Source organism: Calypte anna, chromosome 4B (genome assembly GCF_003957555.1).
Source record: "Calypte anna isolate BGI_N300 chromosome 4B, bCalAnn1_v1.p, whole genome shotgun sequence".
NCBI classification, from domain to species: domain Eukaryota; kingdom Metazoa; phylum Chordata; class Aves; order Apodiformes; family Trochilidae; genus Calypte; species Calypte anna.
In genome coordinates, this window is record NC_044249.1 from 15,657,992 (window position 1) to 15,680,221 (window position 22,230).

At 45.8% G+C, this 22,230-nt stretch overlaps 1 protein-coding gene across 4 annotated transcripts in view; it reads left to right on the forward strand.

The window, feature by feature from the left end:
* The first annotated feature begins 9,699 nt into the window (after nucleotides 1-9,699).
* Nucleotides 9,700-22,230, forward strand: part of MXD4 (MAX dimerization protein 4) — a 36,175-nt gene continuing 23,644 nt past the window's right edge. Inside the window, exons 1-3 of one of the 4 annotated variants that reach the window (XM_030450542.1) lie at nucleotides 9,700-9,933; nucleotides 10,515-10,683; nucleotides 19,752-19,781. In XM_030450542.1, coding sequence (XP_030306402.1) covers nucleotides 9,870-9,933; nucleotides 10,515-10,683; nucleotides 19,752-19,781 — 263 coding nt within the window. In that variant the 5' untranslated portion in view covers nucleotides 9,700-9,869. Of the gene's footprint in view, nucleotides 9,934-10,514; nucleotides 10,684-10,827; nucleotides 11,157-19,751; nucleotides 19,782-22,230 lie in introns of those variants that run through there. The other 3 variants (XM_030450543.1, XM_030450544.1, XM_030450546.1) reach the window with 3 other exon arrangements.

Genomic DNA, 22,230 nt, shown 5'->3' on the forward strand with positions numbered 1-22,230 from the left:
CTATTAGGAGTTAAAGCTTTAATTCTCATGACTGTATCTCTGAATATTATATCTATCTTTTATATATGGGAATATATGTCTATCAATCTTCTCAGCTCTGGGAGAACTGCCAATATATATAACCCTTTTAAATAACTCTCATGGTTTCATCTGAAAACAGAGAGGCGATCGAGTGACTTGGGATGATTTAGACTTTCCCAGGTGAGTGAGTGGTCACATGCCCTGTCCTAGTGCTGTGGTGGCAGCTACTTGATATGGGTCCACCCTCCACCATCCTCAGCACATCTGAATGGCAGGAAAAAGTGAAAATCCATCCCTGTGTTACACTGGTCCCCGTGGGGAGAAGGACTGCTTTTTGTGGTGAAAGCCTTGATCTGGACTCACAGTATCTGTTACTGCAGGTATATCATTACCTTTAGTAATTAGAACTGGAGATCTCTCTGTGTTTCTGCTTCTCTCTGCATAAGGAAGATTTATTAATGACAACATTTTCACAGCTTTGTCTGTTTTCTCTGGTTGATTTTTTCACGTTAAAAAAAGTTCTCTCACTTTAGATCATCCAGACTAGTGGGACCTTGGTCCACTACCAACAGGTCAGCAACAATGAAGAGTTGAAGAGCTGCCAGTGTCCCAATGAGTTGGAAAAAGGAGAATACACTAAATAATGCCCTGAAACTTCTTTTCTGCGGGCTGGTAAACCATACACTGACTTACACAATGCAGGCACTGTCAGCAGAGCAGGAAATTGTGTCCTGGGCATCGAGTCTCTGAGCTGTAACTGCAGGGAGCCCAACACCTTGGAAGTGGCTCAGGTGGAGAATCTGTGTCACACGAAAGGAGAGGAATGGAAACAGCTTGAAACCCCCGGCAACAAAGGAAGGTGAATAAAAAGAGGACAGACGGGATCAGAGACACTGAGCCTTGTGCCAGGCAAAAAAACAGACCTGTGGAAAGCTGGAAGGAAAACAAGTAAACCAAGTAAGTTCAATTCTCCATCCTGCCCCTGAGCTCTTCCCCTTCACATGCACCTTGTTACTGGAATTTTCTCCCAGTGCTCAAGTCCATGCATCAATACAAAGGAGGTGGAACCCCACAGGACACTTGAGTGGCAAACATCTGCCTTAGGGTGATTTCCCTTTGTCATTTTCACATATTGAAGACATCACATTTAGCAAACACAATGCTGTGTGGGTCCCATAAAGCTGGGTCCTAACCACTATGTGCTATAGCATGTTATATTCTTGCCCCAGACAGAGCAGCCTAAGTGACAAACATTTTTGCACACAAAGCTTCTTTCAGCAAGTTTGTGCCTTATGGAGACAATTCCTTTTCCTCTCCCCTCCATCACAGGAGTACTTTGGTACCTTCAGTACATCAAAGCACCAAAACCAACGCTCAGCTTGAAGATGGGAAGTATTACAGGGAAGCACCACATATGATCATTTCTGGCCAGGTCTGTGCAGCTTCCCACCTACAATCCCTGAAAAAATTTTTCACTAAATCAATTCCATCCACACAGCAATGGTTGGAGTCGGCCAGCACTTAAATACTCATTAGCATGATTGATTTCCCATTATCTAACTAATTACTGCAGTTTTCACATTTCACATTGTGTGCTTTGACTTTCAGGTGATGACACTGAATCTGTCTGTGCCTTGTACCCTGCATTTTCCCCTGGACTGGTGCAAAACTCTATCAGTCGCTGGTAAGAGTGCACATCCAGCACGTCTCTGGGTGATCCATCCCCTGACCAAGGCTGGAACCAAACTTCTCACAGGCAGCTCATGCTGGAGGTACCAAAGGCTCCCCAAGTAATGCAGCCCAATCCTTCACTGTCCTCACCATCAGAATGTTTTGCTGATATCTGACCTCCTGGTTGCAATTTAAATTTACTGCTTCTTCCTCCCTTGGATGCTGAAAGCTAGTGCTTTCCTGCTTGCAGTAGATTTTTTTTGCATAAGGATGGGAACTTGTTACAATCATTCTGACTCTTCTCTCCATTTCCATACTTATACTGCTAAAAGAGAGCGAGAAATTGTACTTGCTTTATGTGGAATAGGAGACTATGTAAGACAGCGTGAAATCAGGCCCATAATTTTTTATTCTCAACCATACAGTACAGATACAGTTCCTACAGAGTGCTCATTTAACATTCAGTTTCATTTCTCCATAGGAATAATTAGCTTGCAATGAAAAAAGTCATTTAATTAGGCCTACAACTTATTAGAGCCTGGTGCATAGCCTATCGAAATAAGGGAGAAAATACAAATTAATTTCAACATGTTTTGGGTCAGACCCAATCTTCCAAAGCAAATAGAGAGATAAGACAGCATCTGCTGACTATTCACCTGCCAAGTCTTTGTGCTGATCTCTAATTTTAGGTCCTGCAGGCAATTGTCCAGGTTATTTACCACCTGGGCTGTTCTGATCTTCTCTCCAATGTGTGTATTGATGTAGGAGTTCTCTTAACTCTACCACGTAATACTATTCCAACTATCCCAGCAGTATGAGGTTCATGATCCATATTGATTCCTCCCTCATTCAGCTGAACACCACTTTACCTATGTACTAATATCTGTGAAGGGGCTGAATGATCAAATCTTGACTAAGCAGTCTAAAATGCATGAGTTCAACATGCTATAGAAATGCAGAATATTATTATTATGGTACAACAAGGTATGCACCTATGATCTTTTATCACAGATTCACCTGGATCTATCACAGCTGATACAAATGAGCATAGTTTGCATTAGCAACTTAAGGAATTATTTTTTCCTGCTGGGAATAAAGCTCAACAGTTTGCTTACATCCTTTCTGCTGGTCTGTAAATGTATGACAGATACCCACTCCTTGATAAACAAGTATCTGTTTTCCCATGTTCATACGTACACAGCTTGGCTCCTGGAGACTGACTGTATGAAAAGACATGAGGAGTTCACCTTCAATTCTCATCTCAAAATTTTATTTATCCAGCTTACAACTCAGTTGTTTCTGGATGTCCAAGCACTTAGGTAAGCAATCTCAATGCTTATATTAGTACATATAACTTTTTCATTCTTGGTTTCTCATCTGTGGTAAATAATCTATAAACTAATGGCAGATACCTTGGATAACTAAGTGGGTTTTTATGTTCATAGGGTAGATGCCATTGACATTGTGTTGTCACTGACTGCTTTTATACTTAAATCCCACAGCTGCCTCTCTCCCCTCTTAATATGGATATTCTGTTTGCCAAAGGCAGACTGTTCTCCATCCCATTTGCTACAATGTGTGCACAACCATGTTCTGTTTCTTTCTCTATCCTGGTCTGCAGCAGTGGTGCTAAGCTTTAAGGCAGCTTAGAAGATGATCAAGCAAGGCAGAATATGCTTTAAATGTTATGTAATGTGCCTGTATCAAACAAACATAACAAGAAGACCCAACTGCAATTTTTTTTTTAGAAAAAGGAGAAATGTTTAATTTACCAGCTTGCTCAGGCAGGTGCCCATGCCCGCCAGAAGCATTCTTAACACCAAGTGGGTCTGTATTATGGTTTCCTTAAAGCCTCTTTGCACTACACTAGCCTATATATTTTGTGGAAGCTAAATGCAATACAAATGTACACTGTGTATTCCTAGGCTAAGGGAATGTAGCAAGGCCATGGCATGTCTGAAATTCAGATGCAAAATCATATAATAAATCTTCCCTCTGCAATAACAGACTGGAGACTGGGACACCAAGTTCTCTCCACAGCTCTTCCCCTGCTTCTGCTCAGTTACTACGAGTCAGTTGTTTCACCTATGTCTCATTTTGGTTTTGCCTCTAAAATTAAAGCAGTGATACCACTGCCTTCTGTAAAGTGCTCTGAGTGCAGCAGCGCTAGAGAAAATTATTAGCATGATGCTATCCAAAATTGCCATGCATAGGTTAGGAAGCAGAGCAGGATGATGGAATAAATCTGTCTCTCAAGCTTTTCAATCTATGCCTCACTTCAATCAGTTAAGAATAATTTCATGCCTGATCACAGAAATGGCTGCAGGGCCTGGCGACAGGGTACTGAATGTCTCACTACTTGGGGAGTGCTGGCAGAGAGGGGCATTCAAGGTCCCTGCAGCCAAACTCTCAAGGACACCGAGATACAAATGTTTAATTTCTTTTTAATTGCTTTAGTATGAAAGACATGTTAAAAGGAAGTGGCATTCAGTTTGAGATACTATTTTTTTAGATTTGACTTGCAAGCACGTCTGTCCACTAGTGTTCATAAAACTTTCCTAAATCCCAAACAAAACCAGGAGAAATGACATTATTTTGAGGGATTCAAACAGTGCAGCAAACTCCTGGTCAAGAGCAGGCAGCAAGATTGGATGGCAAGCATCATGTAGAGAGCCCATCAGCCCAAATCCATGAGACTCACCCAGGTCCATAGGACCCCACAGCATCTGTGCTATTTATTTGTTGTCATGTCCTTGGACCAAGCTACTCTCTGAGTCTATGCCTGAGTCCACTTCAAGGCTGTGACAGGTCAAATACCAATCCAGAAGGCACACTGGATAAGAATGCACAGACATGACCCCTCAGCACTACAGGTTCCCTCAATGTTGTAGCAGCAGCTCATTAACCCCAGTACCCCACATTTTGTGTCACAAAACCTCAGCTTTCAGCTTTGAAAGTAGCTCTCTGATGCCACACATCTTCAGACACTTTAAACTTAAAAAACCCATCCCAAACTAAAACCTAACAACACATGATGACTAAAAGCCACATGTGCACCCATAGCAGCCCAGAGGAGATGCAGAGCCAAGTGGCTGCAGTGACATTTGCCATTTGAGATCTGGAATGGAAAATGAATGGTCTTTGGCTCTACTTTATTTGGCAGGGTAGAGGTATTCTAAGTGCTTTAAATTGGTCTTGAGCACTGACAAAGTTGTTACTTCTGAAACTTCTTGCTATTCAGTTTTCAGATGTTTTGGTTTCTGCATCTAGGAAACAGTTAATGATCTGAATCACAGGTGAGATGAGAAATGAAGTGGGATTTGAGATGCTGAGACAGGGAGCTGAAAATTGTCAGTGCCAGCTCATAGTAGAGATCCCCTCCTGTGTGGGAAGACATCTCACTGCTAAGTACCCAAGGCTCACAGCACCTGAGGAAATAGGGGGATGGACTCCAAGGCACTGGGAAGGAGGTTATTTCTGGACACAGGGATATGAAAGAATAAGAAATTTTAAAAGATGGAAGAATGAGCCAAATCTGAAAAGTATGGGAGGCCTAACTATTTTTTTTAATGCCATACATGGGAAACAGTGAATGAAGCTGCTTGGGTTACAGATCCTCAACTTCAGAGCTCTGGCCTCATCACAGCTCAGGGCAGTCAGCAGTTCCCATGTCACTGATCTCACACATCATGTCATGCCACAGGATGGACTTCGGAAAAGAAAGGCATTGCAACATTTAAAAATTTAAATACTGCCATTCCAGTCCCAAAGAGCAGGCAATGAAGGAACCACAAACAGCGCAGGTTGTGGGGTGTGGCTGCTGATGCCTCTCCCTTCTGCTTCTAAATATAAGGTTTCCAAACTTCGCCACGAAGTGGCAGCTCCCCCTTATCACTGAAGGCCAGCTGTTTCTTCAGCACTCAGCTGTTCCTGCTGCTTGCTGGTAGAAATGGAAAAAAGCTATTTAGAGACGCAAATCTGCAAAGCCTTTGAGTGTATATATATCTTAGAGCACGTCCTTCAGTTCTTCATGTAATTCAGTTGATCTCCTTTCACACCCATTTTACACCTCTGCACCCATGCTGACACCACCAAAGCGAGTCCTGGGTCACTGGCACAAGTAAAACCAGATCCAGAATGATTCATTCTAGGTATTTCAAAAGATGTTATGCTGCCTCCTGAGCAAGACTCAGTTGAATTCACTCTGGGATAAATAATCTTGGTAAAACACTCAGGACTCTCTAACACAGTCCTGCATGCTGTACAGAAAGCTCCTTTGATGCAGCTGCAGCTAAATGTGTCTCAGCACTTGTTTGGTATGAGCCAACCCCCTGTCCCTCCTAATTCCACGAGGGTTTCCTTGAATTTCCTCAGTAATGGCTCTGTGTGTGTGTGTGTAGTTTAAGCAGACCAGTAAGTTTGTGACCCCTGAGGCTGAGACCCACCATGAACAGAAATCAGCCTCTTCTTGTGGCTGCACTGATCCCTGTTTTGCTGGGTTGCACTGCACAACACTCACACAGAGCCCAGACTGCCTCAGTGTCTCTGATCTCCCCAAAACAATCCTCCCGGGCAGGGAAGAGTGGAAGCACAGGAACCTGGAAAGTGCCAATAGCAATGTGAAAGTGTGCTCACTCAGCCTTAAAGCAACCATCTTCAAAATATTTCTGTACACATTTAAAAGTAGAAAGAGCAATCATGTTGAGTCTGATGGTTCATACCCCAGGAGAGGTCAGGTTGCTGGGTTTGGGTCCCAGGGGTGCACAGGAAGGTGAGGGCTGAAGCTGCCAAGGAGAAGACTCAGCAATCAGAGGGACCAAGTGCTGAGGGGTGTCTGGTAAAGGCAGTGCTGGGTGGTTTGTGCAGCAGGGGCTATGAACCCTCCTAAAAAAGCTGGCCCTGTGCAGGGCTATGCCTGTTCGAACTCCTGTTTCTAGGACCAAACAGGGTGTGCTCATAGGAGGAGCAGGAAAAGCTTTCAGAGCCTCAGTTGATCCATACCTGAATCCTAGCCTTTCATACTTCCACCCAGCAGCATTTATATATCCTAACAAGCTCAGCTTCCTTTCTGGACATACAACTGATTTCACAATGTGTGAAATACAGGCATTTAGACACATGTACTGAGACATGCAGGTGCTTTGGAGAGCTGAGGTACTGCTAGATCATTGTGGCTAAAAGCAACAGTGCCTTATCTGCACATCTGTGAATTTACTTCATACCCTAAGCACATGGTGAGGCAAAGGGAACTTGCTTTCCTGTGTGGACAACACAGACCTATGTATATATGGTTTCATGCTATTTCGTAATAGAAAGAAATGTCAAAGAGTGTCTAAACCTACTTCCAGTTAGGTCAACAGCAAAAGTGCCAGAAATTTCAAGGGGTTTACAGTGAAAACACTACTGTCTCACCCATGCAGCAGAATTTCAACAGTTCAAACAAGTGGGAAATATTACAGCATTCTTTTCACTGTTGCAATCTATGCACCAGATTCTCTTCTGCAGTGTAATTCATGGAGTTACTTTTTCTAACCAGATAGAATACTCTTTTAAATGGCAATCACAATGCTGCTGCTTTCTTTACAGCTCTTTGTTCTGTCTCATCCCTGATGCCTGGACCCAATGACAGAAAAATGCAATCTGCCTTTTTCAGCAATGTTTAAGAGCCACATTACACTTGCTTACCTGAGGCAACTAGATAAAAACTAACAAAGTATCAGATCTAATGTATAACCTTACCAAAATCCTGTAAAAAGAGTGAAACATAATCCTTATTTTAATCTGAATCGCTATTATTCTCTTAAAAGGAAACTGTAGCTGACTTCTTTTGCCAAGGAATAAACACAGAGGACAATATTCTGCAACTCTACTGTATGCTGAATAGCTCTCACTCAAATAGTTCAATTAAAATCAATGGGACCACTTGTGTGCCTAAGTGCTACTCTGCAAGACTGGTTACAGACTTCAGCACTTTTGGCCTGAAGATGTTCCAATGTGTGACCACAGCACAGCTTAAAATAAGCCTGCTTTAGAACTACTTGCTTGTGTTAAAACCAACTAGTTTTAGGCGAGAGCTGTGCAGCAGCTATCTGTGATAAGGATGCAAAGTTAGCAGTGCAAATAGGATGGTGTGGACAGGAAGGGTGCTGAGCTCCTTCCTGCTCAGGCTGTACACCAGGAGCCAGGCTATTCTGGTAGATGGCTTCTGTGTATCCAGCTGACGAAAAGGCAGCTGAATATGCTGGCAAGGGTTGAAAAGCTGTCAGTAACTTTCACTGCATTTCTGAGCGCTTTCCACTGTTTCGGTTTTTTCAGCAGGTTAGACTATTGTGTAGAGTTCAGTCCTACAGATCTCCGTGGATGTTTTTGCAGCACTGCTGTTTCCCTCTCTTGCCTGCAGACTGTAAGGGGTCACTGTACATCTGCCAGACCCATTTTTACATAGATCTGGCATCTCACTTGTATAATCTTTTTCATTCCATTTAATTTCTCGCCATACTTTTCCACTATGAGGGCAGGCGGCTCTTCCTTCAGTTACAGTTGTATGCTAATGCTCTTCTCACTTGAGAATGAAATCAGCTTGAAATGTAGGCTACTTTAGGAAAAACCCCACGCACTGGTGGGGATGAGAAATCCCACAGTAGGCACAGCAAGAGCCCCTTTTGCTGTCAGATGCCCAAGAGCCCACAGTACCGGCACGGTGATGCTCGGGTGTCCGCCGTTTGCTGTCGCCGGGAGGAGATTGGTTTCCTGCCCTGAGCGCCTGCCGAGCTCCTCATGCCTGCTGCCCCGCTTCCCTCGCCTGCCTTCCAGGGAATCTCGGGGGCTACCGGTGACCACGGGCCTCTCTTCCTTACCCTTACGCTGGAGGAGGGGCACGCTTGTATTTACAGGGACAAGATGCATGAAAACGTGTGACAACCGCACGATGCTGAGGGGACACAAGGCTGCGGCCGGTGCGGCTCCAGGCCCTTCCGCCGCGGCACCGCAGCACTCGCCGGCGAGACAAGCGGCGCGGTGGCCACACAGCCACCCCGGCCACACAGCCGCCCCCGAGATCCCCGCTGCCCACGCCACTGGTGATTTCTCTTCCGGTGAAGCGGCTCCGCGTCCCTTCGCCCGCCCCGGCGCCCATGCGCAGCCCGGCCGGAGAGGCGGGGCCTCGCCTTCCCCCAGCGCCGGTTTCCTGACCACGGCGGGTCGGGGAGAGCGGGCAGGGTACGGGGTGCGAGTTTGGGGAGCCCCGGGTGCCGTTCTCGGGGAGGGAGTCGCTGCAAGCGCCCGTGCCCGGCGGGGATGGGAGTCTGACCCAGACAGTGAGGGAACGGAGGCTGCAGCGCCACGGGGCACGCCAGGCCGAGCAGCACTGGCGGTTAGGGCGGCAGCGAGCTTCCTGGGGCGGCAGCGTTCGAGGGCGCCAGGGCTGCTCCACCCCTACCTGCCACATTTTTCCTTTTTCCCTCCTCCTTCCCCAGCTCGGCCGCCCCGCGCTCCGCACCCTGCGTTCGCCGTGAGCGGCTGCGCCAGCTCCCGCTGCTCCGCACACCCCACGGCGGCGCGGGTGGGACCGGGAGGCGTGGCCTTTGCAAGCCCGGCCCCTTCGCCTGCCTCTTCCTCACAGCAACGCCGCTGCTCCGCTCGCCCATTGAGTCCCCGCTTCCTGCCGGCCTGGCCCCGCCCACCCCTGTGCTCCCTGCCCCGCCTTCATTTGCATGGCGCCGCGGGCACCAATCGGCGGCCGCTGCCTGTTTAACATGCAAGAACCCGGCCAATCAGCGTGCGCGGGGGCCGGGCCACCACGTGCTGTTGCTAAGCTTCGGCTTCTAAATTGTTACTCTGGTGCTCAGCCAATCGGAGGGCGCGCTGCCGATCTGTCAACATTCCCTGCCCCAGCCAGAGGATAAAGGGGGGGCGCAGGCCGACGATTGGCCAGGCTGCCGCCCTGAGTCCCGCCCTCCCGCCCAACCGCCGCTCCCTATTGGTGGCGAGGGCTGCCCGTCTCCTGTGTGTCAAATGTAGGTTGAGAGAGGTGCCTTATAACCGGGGGCTTGGAAGTCCCCCGCGCGTGAACTCGGCGCGGTGCGCGTTGAGGGGTGGCGGGGGGCTGGGGTATCGGCTCGGCACGACTCGGTTCGGCTCGGCAAGGCACGGCACGACTCGACTCGGCACAGGCAGCCATGGAACTGAACTCTCTGTTAATTCTCCTGGAAGCGGCCGAGTACTTGGAGAGAAGAGACCGAGGTACTGGGCGCAGGCGGGCAGTCAGTCACTCACCCGCAGGCGCTCCCAGCCCCTCTCGGCCTTTGTTGCGTGGAGGTGGCGGCGGGCGGCCCGGGCCGGGGGTCCAGCCCCGCTCCCTCACCTGCCAGGCGCTGCGGGATTGACCCGGGCTTCGCCAGAGGCACCGCGCTGGGGGAGGAACAGTGCTCTTCTCTGTGGTAGTTTGTTTTTTGGTTTTTTTGTTGTTTTTTTTTTTAAAACCAGACAAAACGCAAAAAACCAAACAAGGGTAATTTTTTTTTCAAGCTCCGGATGGGGATGGTGTGTGTGTCGCAGCGCTCAGGATCCCTCACACTTCTCTGTGTGTGGCAGTCGTTAATTGTATGGCAGTGCTCCCCTCCCCCCCTCCCAGCGCAGCGTGACAAGGGTTTGCATGATCCGCCTCGTTTTTAATGTGCAGTCCAATAATCCTCCTAATTTCGGCACTTTTTTTTTCTTTTCTTTGGTTTACTGAGTTCTTATATTTTTGTCTCGCTTCTTTAAGAGATGCCAGAATAAAATCCAAACAAATCAACCGGAAAAAATTCTGTTCTTTACCCTAGCGTTCCTGCAAAGGAGGAAAAAAATGCATGGAAAAAATATATTGCCACTAATGCTGACTTTGTCCCTAGAAGCAGAACATGGCTATGCATCAGTGTTACCCTTCGATAGTGACTATTCCAGAAAGAAAACAAAGGCAGGCACCATGGCCAGAAAATCCCAGAATAACAGGTAATAGATGCACCGCTTTTTCAGAATGAATCGGCAGCTTTTCCAATGTGTCTAGCTTATGTGCAGTGCATACATTTATTAAAAATAATAACTAATCCAGTGTCTTAGTTTCCCCCATCCCGGTAGTCGCCATTTTTTCCCTGGATGGGCTTGGCTCTGTTTTGATCTCTCATATAAACACTGCCACGCGTACACCATCTCCTTAGTACTCACTGCACTTCTAAATCATCCGCCCTCATCGCTCCTTCTGCTCCGCGCTCACCGACAGCGGCTTTTACTGCAGATCTTGACACCATAATCGCCACCCAGACTTCTCTTTGCATGGCACTAATTTCCAGCCCCCCCACACCCCTGGCATTTATTTATAAACCGCAGGCAGCAAACCGGCCGCCTCCCCCATCGCAGCCCGGGCAGATGCAGCCTTCGGTTGCAGCGCAGCGCCGGGCTCTGGGAGAGGGAGCGTGTGCGGAGCGGTGTGTGTATGGAGGGGGGAGACCCACGCGTGGGCTTTAACTTCTCCTGTAGGTATTCAGCCAGAAGGTGCTGGAGCCAACTTGACCTCTCCGTGGCTTCTGCTGCACCGCTGGGTTCGCCAGCCCGCCCGCCCGCCCGCCGCATGCAGATTCCGCCGAAGTGCATGACTCGGTTGTTCTTTATCGCGATTATCGTCCCGCCTTGTTGTCGTGGTCGTGGTGGTTTTGTTGTTTTTCCCCGCAGCCGCTACCTGCGCTGCGACGGCATGAGCGGAGGGCTGCTGTGCGCAGGCTCTCTGCAGCTTTGTTTGCTGCTGGGGCAGCGGCTGTGTACGTGCAGGAGGCTGTCTTACAGGGACAGTGCCGGCCCCTGCCTGGGAGCTCCTCCAGCCCTGTGCTCTGCCTGCTCTGCTTTGCTCTTCCAGGGCTGTTCCGGAGAGGACCGAGGACCCTGCCCGGCCGGGCCTGCAGCGGCAATGCTCTCCCTCGGAGGCACAGGCTCTGCTCTGCATGGTGGTGCTGGATGGTGGTGGTTCCTCTGGAATTGCCTAAAATGAACTCGGCTCGCACGTGACTTGTTTGCCAAACGAGCCGTGCGTCTTGGCGGGCCCGCTCCGCCGCTCCGGCTGCTCCCGCGGCCATCCCGCACGGCTGCGGGCAGCTCGGGAGAGGCACAGGGGCAGAGGGCCGGCGGCTGCTCGGAGGGTACCGGAGGTGTAAGCTGAAATCAAAAGCTGACAAGCTCCCTCCTTGTGAAAAACACGAGCTGCGGAGCACCCTGCCCCTGCCTACCGCGACTGAGCAATGTGCCTTGAAGGCTGCGGGGGGAGCAAATTGTTCCCCTCTGCCCCTATTCCGAGCACGCCAGCCCCTTTCAGGGGGTATTTATCGCGGTGCTGCTGCAGCTTTTGGTTTTAGCTGGATTCTTTGTCTCATCTTGGAGTGTAGCTAATAAGCCAGTTTGTTTTCAAAAAGGAGACTCATCAGGAGTGGGGGGGGGGGGGGTGTTGTTTCCTGAGACTCTTTAGTCCTCAGTATTTTTAATTATTTTCTTATAAAGTGTGCTCACTGCTTTCAAAAGAAAAAAAATCACAGTTAACCAAAGCAGGTCTCATCATCTTTCCAGCTGTAAACAGCGAACTTAATTGTGCAGATTTCTTACTTTCTGTCTCTTGCATTCAAGAAATCTGTATTACTTACAGAGCTATTATTCCACCGTTTCTGTTCTTAGGTCTCTTGTCATCTGCTACAAAATAGTTATTTGTCTGAACTGTAAGCTGCTTTCAGGAGTTTTTAGGAGAGGATTTGTAATCTATCAAATACAGCAGAATTAAAAGATTTCTGGTTACAGATTTGCTAGCATTACTAATGCTGAGGCATACACGTCTGCTTGCAGTTACCTTCCTGCTTTTTTAATTTTTGCCTGTAGATTTGTGTTTACCTCTTCAGTCTCTGATTCCCACTTTCCAGAAGTGGCAATGGTCAAAAATGCCATCCTGCGGTATACAATGTATATGTTTACTTACACTTTCTTCTAGCCGCAGTGGTTAGATGAAGGCTGTGTCGTTTTTGTTATGGGGTAGGACAATGCTTATCAAGAACCGATTTGAAAGGTGGCCAGGACCAGGATGGGGTTTGCCCGGTTCAGCACAGACACTGGGCTTGCTGGTGTGGGAAGCAGAGGCATTGCTTTAATGCAGCACCCTGCTATTCCAGGGACAGAGGTGCAGCAGCAAGGCTGTGTGGGCATCTCTGCCTGGAACCTGCCAGCTCTCTACCCATGTCCAGCAGCACTGCTCAAGTGAGCTTGGACTGGAGGGGGCAGGAATTATCCTTGTGCTTGAACTTCCAATCTAAAATGCATGTAGTACACTTGTGTTGCTGGTTTATTGTTATTTGGCCCTTAAAGGCTGCAGGGTCCAAGTCCCAGACTGGAGTCTGAATTTTTGATAGTACAGTTAAATCTTCCTAAGTAACTCAAAGATTAACAGAGGGAGACGACTGGCCAAAGTTCAGAGGATCTGAAGTGGTCGTGGGTGATGTGAACCACCAGACCCTATTGTTCCACTTAAAACATTTTCCAGGCGCACCAGGTTTGGAGCATCAGGTGCAGGCAGACATGATTGCATATATATCTGAAATTTACATGCTTTTATTGCATGTTTTGTTATGTATCAAAATATATACTTAACCTTGCAGAAGTAGGAGAGGAGCAGATAACTGCAGATTTCAAAACTGCAGGGGCTTCATTGTTGTTTTCGTTTTCTATTTTTGTATCCTGCTGCTTGCAGCATCTGATCAGATTAAAAAATGATTTTTTTTTTTCTTTATCAACTATACATGTTTAAAAGCGTGAAAAAAACATCTTCCTCCTCATTCTTGGAAAAATTAGAAAAGAGGGGAGGAAAACTCAGATCTGTGAGAAAGCCTGGTGTGTTGTACCCATTGTCTTTGTTCTGTATTTTCTTCCCCATGTTGCCTGCCAGTGGGGGATGAAGAGCCATACCCTGTGTCACACAGGTGTGTTGACCCACCACTGCAGGGCAGGGTGGGATGGATTAGAGCTGCCCTCTTGTTTAGTAAGTGCCCTGATGGATACCTCCTACCTCTGCCAAGACGGTGGTGATGTTCATGTATGAAATCATATCTTGAGACCTCCATCCTCTCGATGAATGCTGACAAGGCCCAAACTTGCAGGCTGAAAAAGGGAAAGAAGGCTGCCTGTCCTTTGGACAGAATGCCCAGGTCTGGCCTTTCAACTGTAATCAAATCAGAAGTAATTTTGTAAGGTTTTGGTTCGTGCCAGGAGAAAATACCAGCAGAATTGTATTTAATTAACCAAAATCTATAAGCTTTCTGTCCACCAGAGGAATTTAACGTTTTTTTCTTCATCCACTAAAAGCTTTTGGGCAAATTTGGTATTTGTCAGTAGCAGTTTGTTGCTAAACAACAGTATTCTTGGGTTTTTTGGTAGCAATCAGACACAATTTTTTACTATTTCTTTTTCACTTTTATGGTAAAATCAGTTGATTTTATGTGTTTTCTTCTCACTCAGCTTTCTATGCTGTGCCCTTTTCCATGTCACATGAACTAAACGGCTTTATTTTCTGTCTCTGTTCTGCCGTTTGTATGGTGTCCTCAGCTGAGATTCAGACTTCTTCCCCTCCAGTCCTCTAGCAAATGAAACTGGATTCTTGTTTTGCAAAGAGGACGGGAGTGCGGAGAAATGTCAGACTGACTTTTGAGGGGAGGTAAAACTAGGTCCCATCATCCTGTTACATTTTCCAGGTACTTGAGCACAGTATAATAAATGCCTCCTTTTCACAGAGGCATACCTTTAGTTCCTAAAGCAGTGCCACACGGCCTAATAATTCTTGTTAATGTGCAGTTGGAATTAAAGAAAAGACATAAACCAAACAGCTGGATTTAGTGCACTTGTGCCTTGGAAATGTTAATATTAAGAAACACCCCCCGAGCTTGCTGTTTGATCCGAGGAAATAAAGAGGCAACATAGGTGCCATGAGCCAGGGAGGAGTACAGAGTAAATCTGAAATTTGGTGACAGCTGCTTATGGGGCAGGGCACTCATACAGAAAACCATACCAGCCTGCAGGTAACGGGGTTTTCCTGTACTCTGACTGCAGTGACACCCACCAGGTGTGGGGTGGATTGGGTTGTGTGTGGGTGTGAGGTGTCTGTCTGTCCAGCTGTGCACGGGGGGGAGCTTGAGCTTCAACTTGAAAAGTGAAAATTAAAATCTTAGTGTTAGATGCCAGTCTACTGAGGTCACAGTTAACTTTACTTGCAGAGAAAGGAACTGACACTGGTGGTGCAGTGTATTTGGCTCCTTACTGAAGGAGGGAGGGCAGCAAAAGAAATGCACGTTTGTAAATAGATCTCCTGTATCTATTAATTAATATTTTTGTTTAAGTGTTGCATAAATAGGCTTGTACATTGTGCTGTGTTCTTGTGAAGGGTTATCTCTAGACAAAGATGAAAGCTAAATTTGGTGTTTCAAATAAAAACAGATCTAGATGTCCGAATTCCTCTGGTAATGTTGGCTCACAGTCACAGTCAACCTGTGGCCTGCAGAGCAAGCCCCTGGCTCTCTGCAGATGTTGTTGTGTGCCCACACAAAGCAGCTTAGGGGTCAGAACCTTATTTATTTATTTATTTATTTATTTTTCCTTTTGTCTGTAGAAGGCCAAGAATAAGACACTGCAAACCAGACTGTGCAAGCATGGCCGCTTTGCTTTTTTGCCTACTTTTCTGAATTTGGTAGATCCTTCTGGGTTTACTTCCCTAAAGCTGGCAGTAGAGAGACAGCAACTGATATCACCATGCATGTTTTTTAACATGATACATTTTTAGTCCCTATATGATAGATCACATCGACTTGTCCATCACCCCTGAGGAACTGCAGTAGGTGTGTGATGCCTGGGAGTTGCAGTGCTCATGCAGCTGAAGAAAACAAATCACCATATTAGAATCGTGTTTGGACTTCACTGCTGCAAATGTGGCAGTACAAACCTGGATGAGGTACTGGAGCCAGAGCTCTCCATCCAGGCTGTGCCAGTGTCGCTGGTTCCCAGATCCCAGCTACATCTCTGGGGCTGGTTAAATTTTGCTATGAGGAGAATGAAATAGTTCTAGTGGATTAATTCCATACAGGCAGTAAACAATATGTCCAGTTTAAAATAAGTAGGAAAAAACCCAACAACCCTAGAGCAGTGAATACTGGACAGGATGTGTGCTTATGCTCAGGTTTGGGATTGCACTGCTCCTCCTCTCTGGTGGTGCAGTTGGGAGGCTGTAACATTTGCAGGTGTATGCCGTGGCAGGTTACATGTGTGAACAGGGAATTCCCTGAAAGAGAATGGGGTTCTTCCCAGGGAAAAGCTGTGTAGAATGCACCAACCAGAGAAGACTGTGTGTATGAGCTGCAGGCTCTTAGATGCTTGTGCACTTGGGAGTGGAAATTGGGTGTAGGCACTTAATGTGTAGCACCTTGTAAAACTTCTTGCTTTGTTTGTTCTTTCTCTTTTGGCCTGGACAAAAAGTGAAGTGCAGGCAGCACAGTTACACCAGTTCCTCTGAGTGTTCTGTGACCTTAGGTGGAATTGTGTCCCTTGCACATGGGGACAATACCCTGCCAGCCCTGCCTGTACCAGAAGGCCCTGGCACCTGTGAGGCATTTGCCACTGTTCTAAGCACTTTGTTCCCTATCTGGCTTTGCTTGCTGCAGTGCTTTAAAATGCATTGGCAGCTGTAGTGTGCTGGGGACTCACAGCCTGGACCCACAGCTTCCCATTAGCACTGGGGAAGAGATTTCTGCAGCACTGTGGATACATCCCTGATTTTGTCAGGAGCTGTGCTGGTGGCCTTCCCACAAAATGCACCAGCTGGTGGGGCACAGGGAAGCCCCATGTTAATGAAACAGGCACCACTCACCTGTAAACAGGTAGAAAGTGGACTTTGGGGAGGACTTTTTTGTGTTAGTCTTATCATCCTAATTGTTGAAAGGTGTCTGCTGAACGTTGCATCAACTCAAATCCAATATCTAGCAGTCTTGTTTAAGGAAGCAAGGGTTCTAAAAGTGGAAAGCTTTGGAGACATGCACTTGCAAGTGGCACAGCATCTTTCAAACCAACATCTGCATTTGCTTGGCTCCTCCCCTTTTTTAAAATCTTCTTTTGACATTTTATTCACAAAGAAGAATTAACTGCTGCTCCATAGCTGGGGAACTGCTCGGCATTTGCTAAAGGGATATTAGGGCTGTCTCAGCAGCAGCCTTGCTGATCTTCTGCATCTGTGATTTTGCTCTTGATTTTTGTTACTGTTGTCTTTTTTATTTTTATCTGAACTTTTTATCGACACCTTTCCTTCATCACTATTCCCCCAGCTTTTGCATGGAGATCTAGAACTGAATTTAGTAAACTTACACTACACACCAAGAGTCTCTGACATCTGCTTTTGAAAGGCTCTACAGACCATCTGAAAAACACAATTGTGCATCTGCCTCCTTTGTAGAAGTATATATTTATATATATATATATAAATATCTTCCTACTTCTGGCCTGCAATTTATCTTTTATTGAAGTAATAAAAGACACCATTTTGAAGCAGAGGTAGTGCTTGGGGTACTGGCTTGTGTGTAGACCAGGTCTTCTGTTTTTATTCCCCTCATTGCAGGTTGTAAGAACAGAAAGAGCTGGATGTTCTTGCAATGTACTGTCCTATAGGCAGTGAAGGAGAAAAAAAAAATATGTAGAGAGAGGTTCATCTCTTCTGAAAACAAATCCAACAAAAACCTACAAACTACATCATGCCTATAATAGGGTATTTATCTTGTTCTGTAGATGGAGCAACTGCCAGGTAAATGTCAAAACTCTCAGTTTTGGTTTTCAGATAGGGACTGATGGTTGAGACATTAGTCAGCCTTCTTGCACCATTTGAGATGTGTGGCTGGAGCTCTTGTTTGCACACATCAATAAGGCTTCTGCATCCCAGAGAATCCTGCAACGAGACACGTGTCTGGGAGCTGGCAAAGCCAAGGCAGGCATCTGTGCCCTTCCAAAGCCATGCTTTGTAAGCCAGTGGTGTCCTGTAGGTGTGCTGCACACAGAGGGTACTTCAGATACTCACTGCATCTTCTTTTACGCCAGCAAAATACCTTGTGCAGGCTGAATTTCTTGGCTGGTGGTTCTCCTGGTGCAGTGGTCACCATGTGTGCTCTCCACAGATGGCTGTGAGCACTGCTACAGCAGGCAGGTTGGAACTGGCTTGTAACAGTGATTGTCTTCATCTTGTGTATCATTGCCAAAAATGTCAGGAAGGTCATACCATAGGGCTGAATCTAGGCCAGCCTGTAATCCCTCTTGCTCAGAGTCTTTGTGCCTTTGACCTGCCCTTTGGGAGTGTTTGGGAAGAATATTTCCTTCTGAACATACATTTCCCACATGTTTCTGTAAATATTGGTGGATTTGACATAGTGTTTGCCACTTTTCATGGAGAAAAACTTTGAGCTATCTCTGTGTAGGAGTAGAAAATATAACCAATATTCCCTTATTATGGTGAAATGTCAAAGGCAGGAAAACACAGCAAACAGCCCAACTTGACCTGTTAATGGGGTACATAGGATGTGTAAGGCACTCTAGTGTTGCTGCATTGGTCAGGAGCACTTAGTTGGCACAGTAGGAATGTGGATGTTTTCTATTTGTTGCTCACTTGACACAAATTAAAAAAAAATACTAAATTCATAGGCTCTTCAAACCCAGATAGCAGGTAATGACTGAGATAGCTGATGGTAACAATTCCGGGATGCTTCCCATGGCAATGGATGAACGTCAGTTGCGAACATTGTATGCATTTGAGTTCTCTTCTACCTACAGAGGGGCAGTTTGCCTAATTCCTTGCAAGATCAGGCACTGTGCTGGGCTGAAACGAGTTGCTTGTGGGTTTGTTCCTTGCTTATTTCTTTGCATGTGCTTTGCTTTTTTTTTCCCCCCCTCTCTGTGGCTGTTGAGATGCTTCCGTCATCAGCAACACCTGGGTCTGCCGCAGCATCCAGCTGCATGCGCCTGTGCGGGGGGGAGCAGAGCAGCTTGGCAGAGGGCAGGTGGTGCTGGAAGGATTTCTCACCTTGGGATGTCTCTGCTCATTCGATGGATTGGGCACTTACACCTCCACAGAGGTGTCTGGGTCAGCACCTCACGGCCAGATGCAGGCAGGGGTTGCAGCACGTTGACGTAATCTGCCGGCCGTGAAAGCTGCCACTGCCTTGTGCCTTTTGATCCTTCAGTACTGCAAATATTTTTAGTTGGACAAAACTAAAGGTCTGGGAAGTTGCTGGTTTTGAAGTGGCGACAATAACTTCATTTCAGGAATGTTTTTAATCGGAACTGTCTAAATAAATAAAATTAATATTCCTGATTGAATCGATTAAAAAAAAAATCCTCCAAGAAGTTCAAGCTGCATTCTACTGGCAAAATCCTGAGGCATTGGTTGGGAAAAAAAATATCTTGAATACTAGATTGGAAGAAAATAGCATGCTAATGTGATCAGTTCAGGGACTACGATTATTTTTTTCCCCCTGTTTATAGACTCAGAAGAATTAAGAGGATTCTTCTTTTTTAGCATTAAGATGTCAACAGCAACAGCAGTAGTTAGCTGCTGATTTTTTTCTTCTGCTTCTCTGTGGGCTTGAAAACTGTCTTTTTGGGTGCTTTTTACTCTTGCCTGTTACCATTTAGATCTTCTAACACTTTCTGCCCCCTCATAATTTTTCTTCACAGATGAAAACCTTGTGGGCTGTTTTTATTACTTTTTTATGTCAAATTCTGTTTCTGAATCTATTGAACACTAATAAATGCAAATTTATTATCATTCTCTCCTAAACCCACGGTTTACTCATGGAAATTAAGATGATACCTTGAAGTATCAAGGGGTGTAAAATGAACAAATTTAACTGTGAAACTGTTTCATAATCCATATAAATATATGTTTTGGAGAGCTCTTTTGCAAGTTATGCAGATATTGGCTTTCAGATATTCTAAATCTTGGTATTTTTCTAATATTTCCTTTCTCTTTTTAATAGGTCGTCACACAACGAACTAGAAAAACATAGGTAAGTCTTGGAAAAAAGAAAATTAAAAGATGTGTAGCTGACATTAGAATTACCGTGCTTATTGTAGAATTTTTTTTGTTGAAATTGTTTTAATTCTCAACTGACTAGTTTGTTAAGTTGGGGGTGGAGGGACTACTGACTAAAATCTAAGAATATAATACTATTTTACTTTTTGGGTTGTTTGGTATGTTATTTTTGAAACACCCCTGATAATTAGCTTTGGACTGATTAATGCTGTAACCAGTTAACTGTCCTATTACTAACAAAGAATATGATTGCAGCAATTGTTTGCTAGAGGTGTTCAGTGCTCAGAGTATATTCAAAGTGTTGGGTGATTAAGGTGGATGATTTTGGGGGATAATATGTCACACAGGGTTATTTTTTTTTTAAAGTATGCCTAAAGTGCGGTTAGTTTTCATCTTGCATGTAAGTAGCTACAGATACAGGGTTTTTTTCCCTTTTGTGTGCTTCTCCGCTGGTGTGTGTCCTGTCCAAAGAGTGTGGGCTAAAAATCAGCAGCTCCTGAGCCACAGCCCTGGTTCTGTGTCTCAGCTCTGTCTGAAAAGCTCTGGGTGCTCACCAAGGACATGTATTACACCCAGTTTCTAAAGAACTCATGTTTGCACAGTTTTGGAGGCAGTGTTTACCACCTATTGTACCTTGCTGGAGTTGCTCTGCAGATGGGTTTTTTAGCTGTGGGAAGTGCCCTGAAGGTGTGCAAGGGAGCTGCAGAAGGTGCTGGTCTGTATGCTTGGCTTTGTGCCTGCAGGACTGCTGCCCTTCTTGGATCAGTCATGCAACAGGACCAAGTGTCTTTCGGGTAGTTTTTAGTTCTTTATCTTGTAGCTTGTGGTCTTTCAGGTTTCATGCATCCAAAGAAAGTGAGGGGTGTATGTGTGAATATGACTTAAACCTATTTGCATGCTTCTAAATACATGAAATGTGGCTGATGGTGCAGCAAGATGGAACTCACTGAGGGGTTTTTTTTGTGTGTTGTTCTGTGGCTGCAGTTATGTAGCAGCTAGACCATCATTTCCCCTGCATGTCTACATGTAGTTTAATTGTAATATGAGTAAACTATAGCAATGCTTAGTAGCCACGTGGTCATCCTAGAGATGAGAGGAACTGGAGAAGGCTGAAGCTTACAAACAAGCCTGGGCTGCAGAATGCTAAGGCAGTGAAATCAGCTGACAGAAGTTCTGCTGATCAGTCTTCAGGAAAATAACTTAAAAAATTCTGTTTAAAAAAAACTATAAAATAATCTTTGGCCTCGATTGTGCTTCTTTCTCGCTAACATTTTTCCCCATTCTCTTTCCAGATAATTCTCTTCCAATTCTTCCTTTTCCCCTGCTCCATGACTACTGATTTACCATCATTTATACTGCATATTTCTTTTTTTTCCTCCTGCTACTCGTTTTTATAACCTGAGCATAGAGTTGCCTCTTCCTTACCCTGCTCTACCTCATTTAAACAGCGCAGTAAATGAGGCACAGCATTTGCAGTAGATGCAGGGGCAGAAGAAGGATCTATTAATTTTTGTCTTCTCACTTTCAGTTCTGTGTTGTATCTTAGTAGTAGCTGGACTATATAATATTTGCCTTCCTAGCTTTTCTTTCTCTGCCATCTCAAGGTCAAAATCAGTAAACTGTAAGGTATGTCTTGTGATCAGACAACTAATACTTGTAACTGCTGCTGCTGTTTGTAACTGCTGTACCTCCTACAGTTACACTGTACTTGAAGCCAGGTTTTACTGTTCCTGGTGACAACCTGCAAATGAGTACAAGATCTCTGTGTGTGCATACTCACAAAACCAGATGAGGTGTGTATAATTGTAGTTAACTAATGTATTGGTGCAAAGAACTCTTGTCATTTTAAATTTTTGTAACAACCCTTTCCTCCAGCACTGTAGGTATATGAACTGATACTCCTGATTATTTTTCACTTTGTTTTAGTAAAATTGCATTAAAAATTCATCAAGCATCTGGAAAGTTTAATGGAAAGTTCACAGCCATAGTGAGTCCTATAGCAGCTGGTCCTTGCAACAGGGCCCATCCTCTTCCCCCACGCAGCCCTGCCCTGCCAGCTGTGAAGCTCTGGATGTTGATTTTGGAGTTGTATCCTTTCTAGGACTCACCACAGCCATGGTGCTTCTGGCTGGGGCACACTTGGTTATCTCACAGAGCCCATCAAGGAGGAAGAGAGGAGATGTCTGCTTGTATCCTTCTCCTTGCCCAGTCCCTCATGTGGTTTCTGTGGGCTGGACTTAGCACTGGAGGACAGGGAAGTAGCTTCCTCATTTATGAGGCCTTTGTGTCCTGGATGTGGGTGTCCAGAGCTGCTAACCAGAAAGTTGTGGTAGCTGTATGCTGGCACATGGGGCTGTTTCAGGTTCTGCAGTGGTTTTATCTCAGGTTTGATGTCAGTAGGAATGACAGTGGTTGATCTCTTG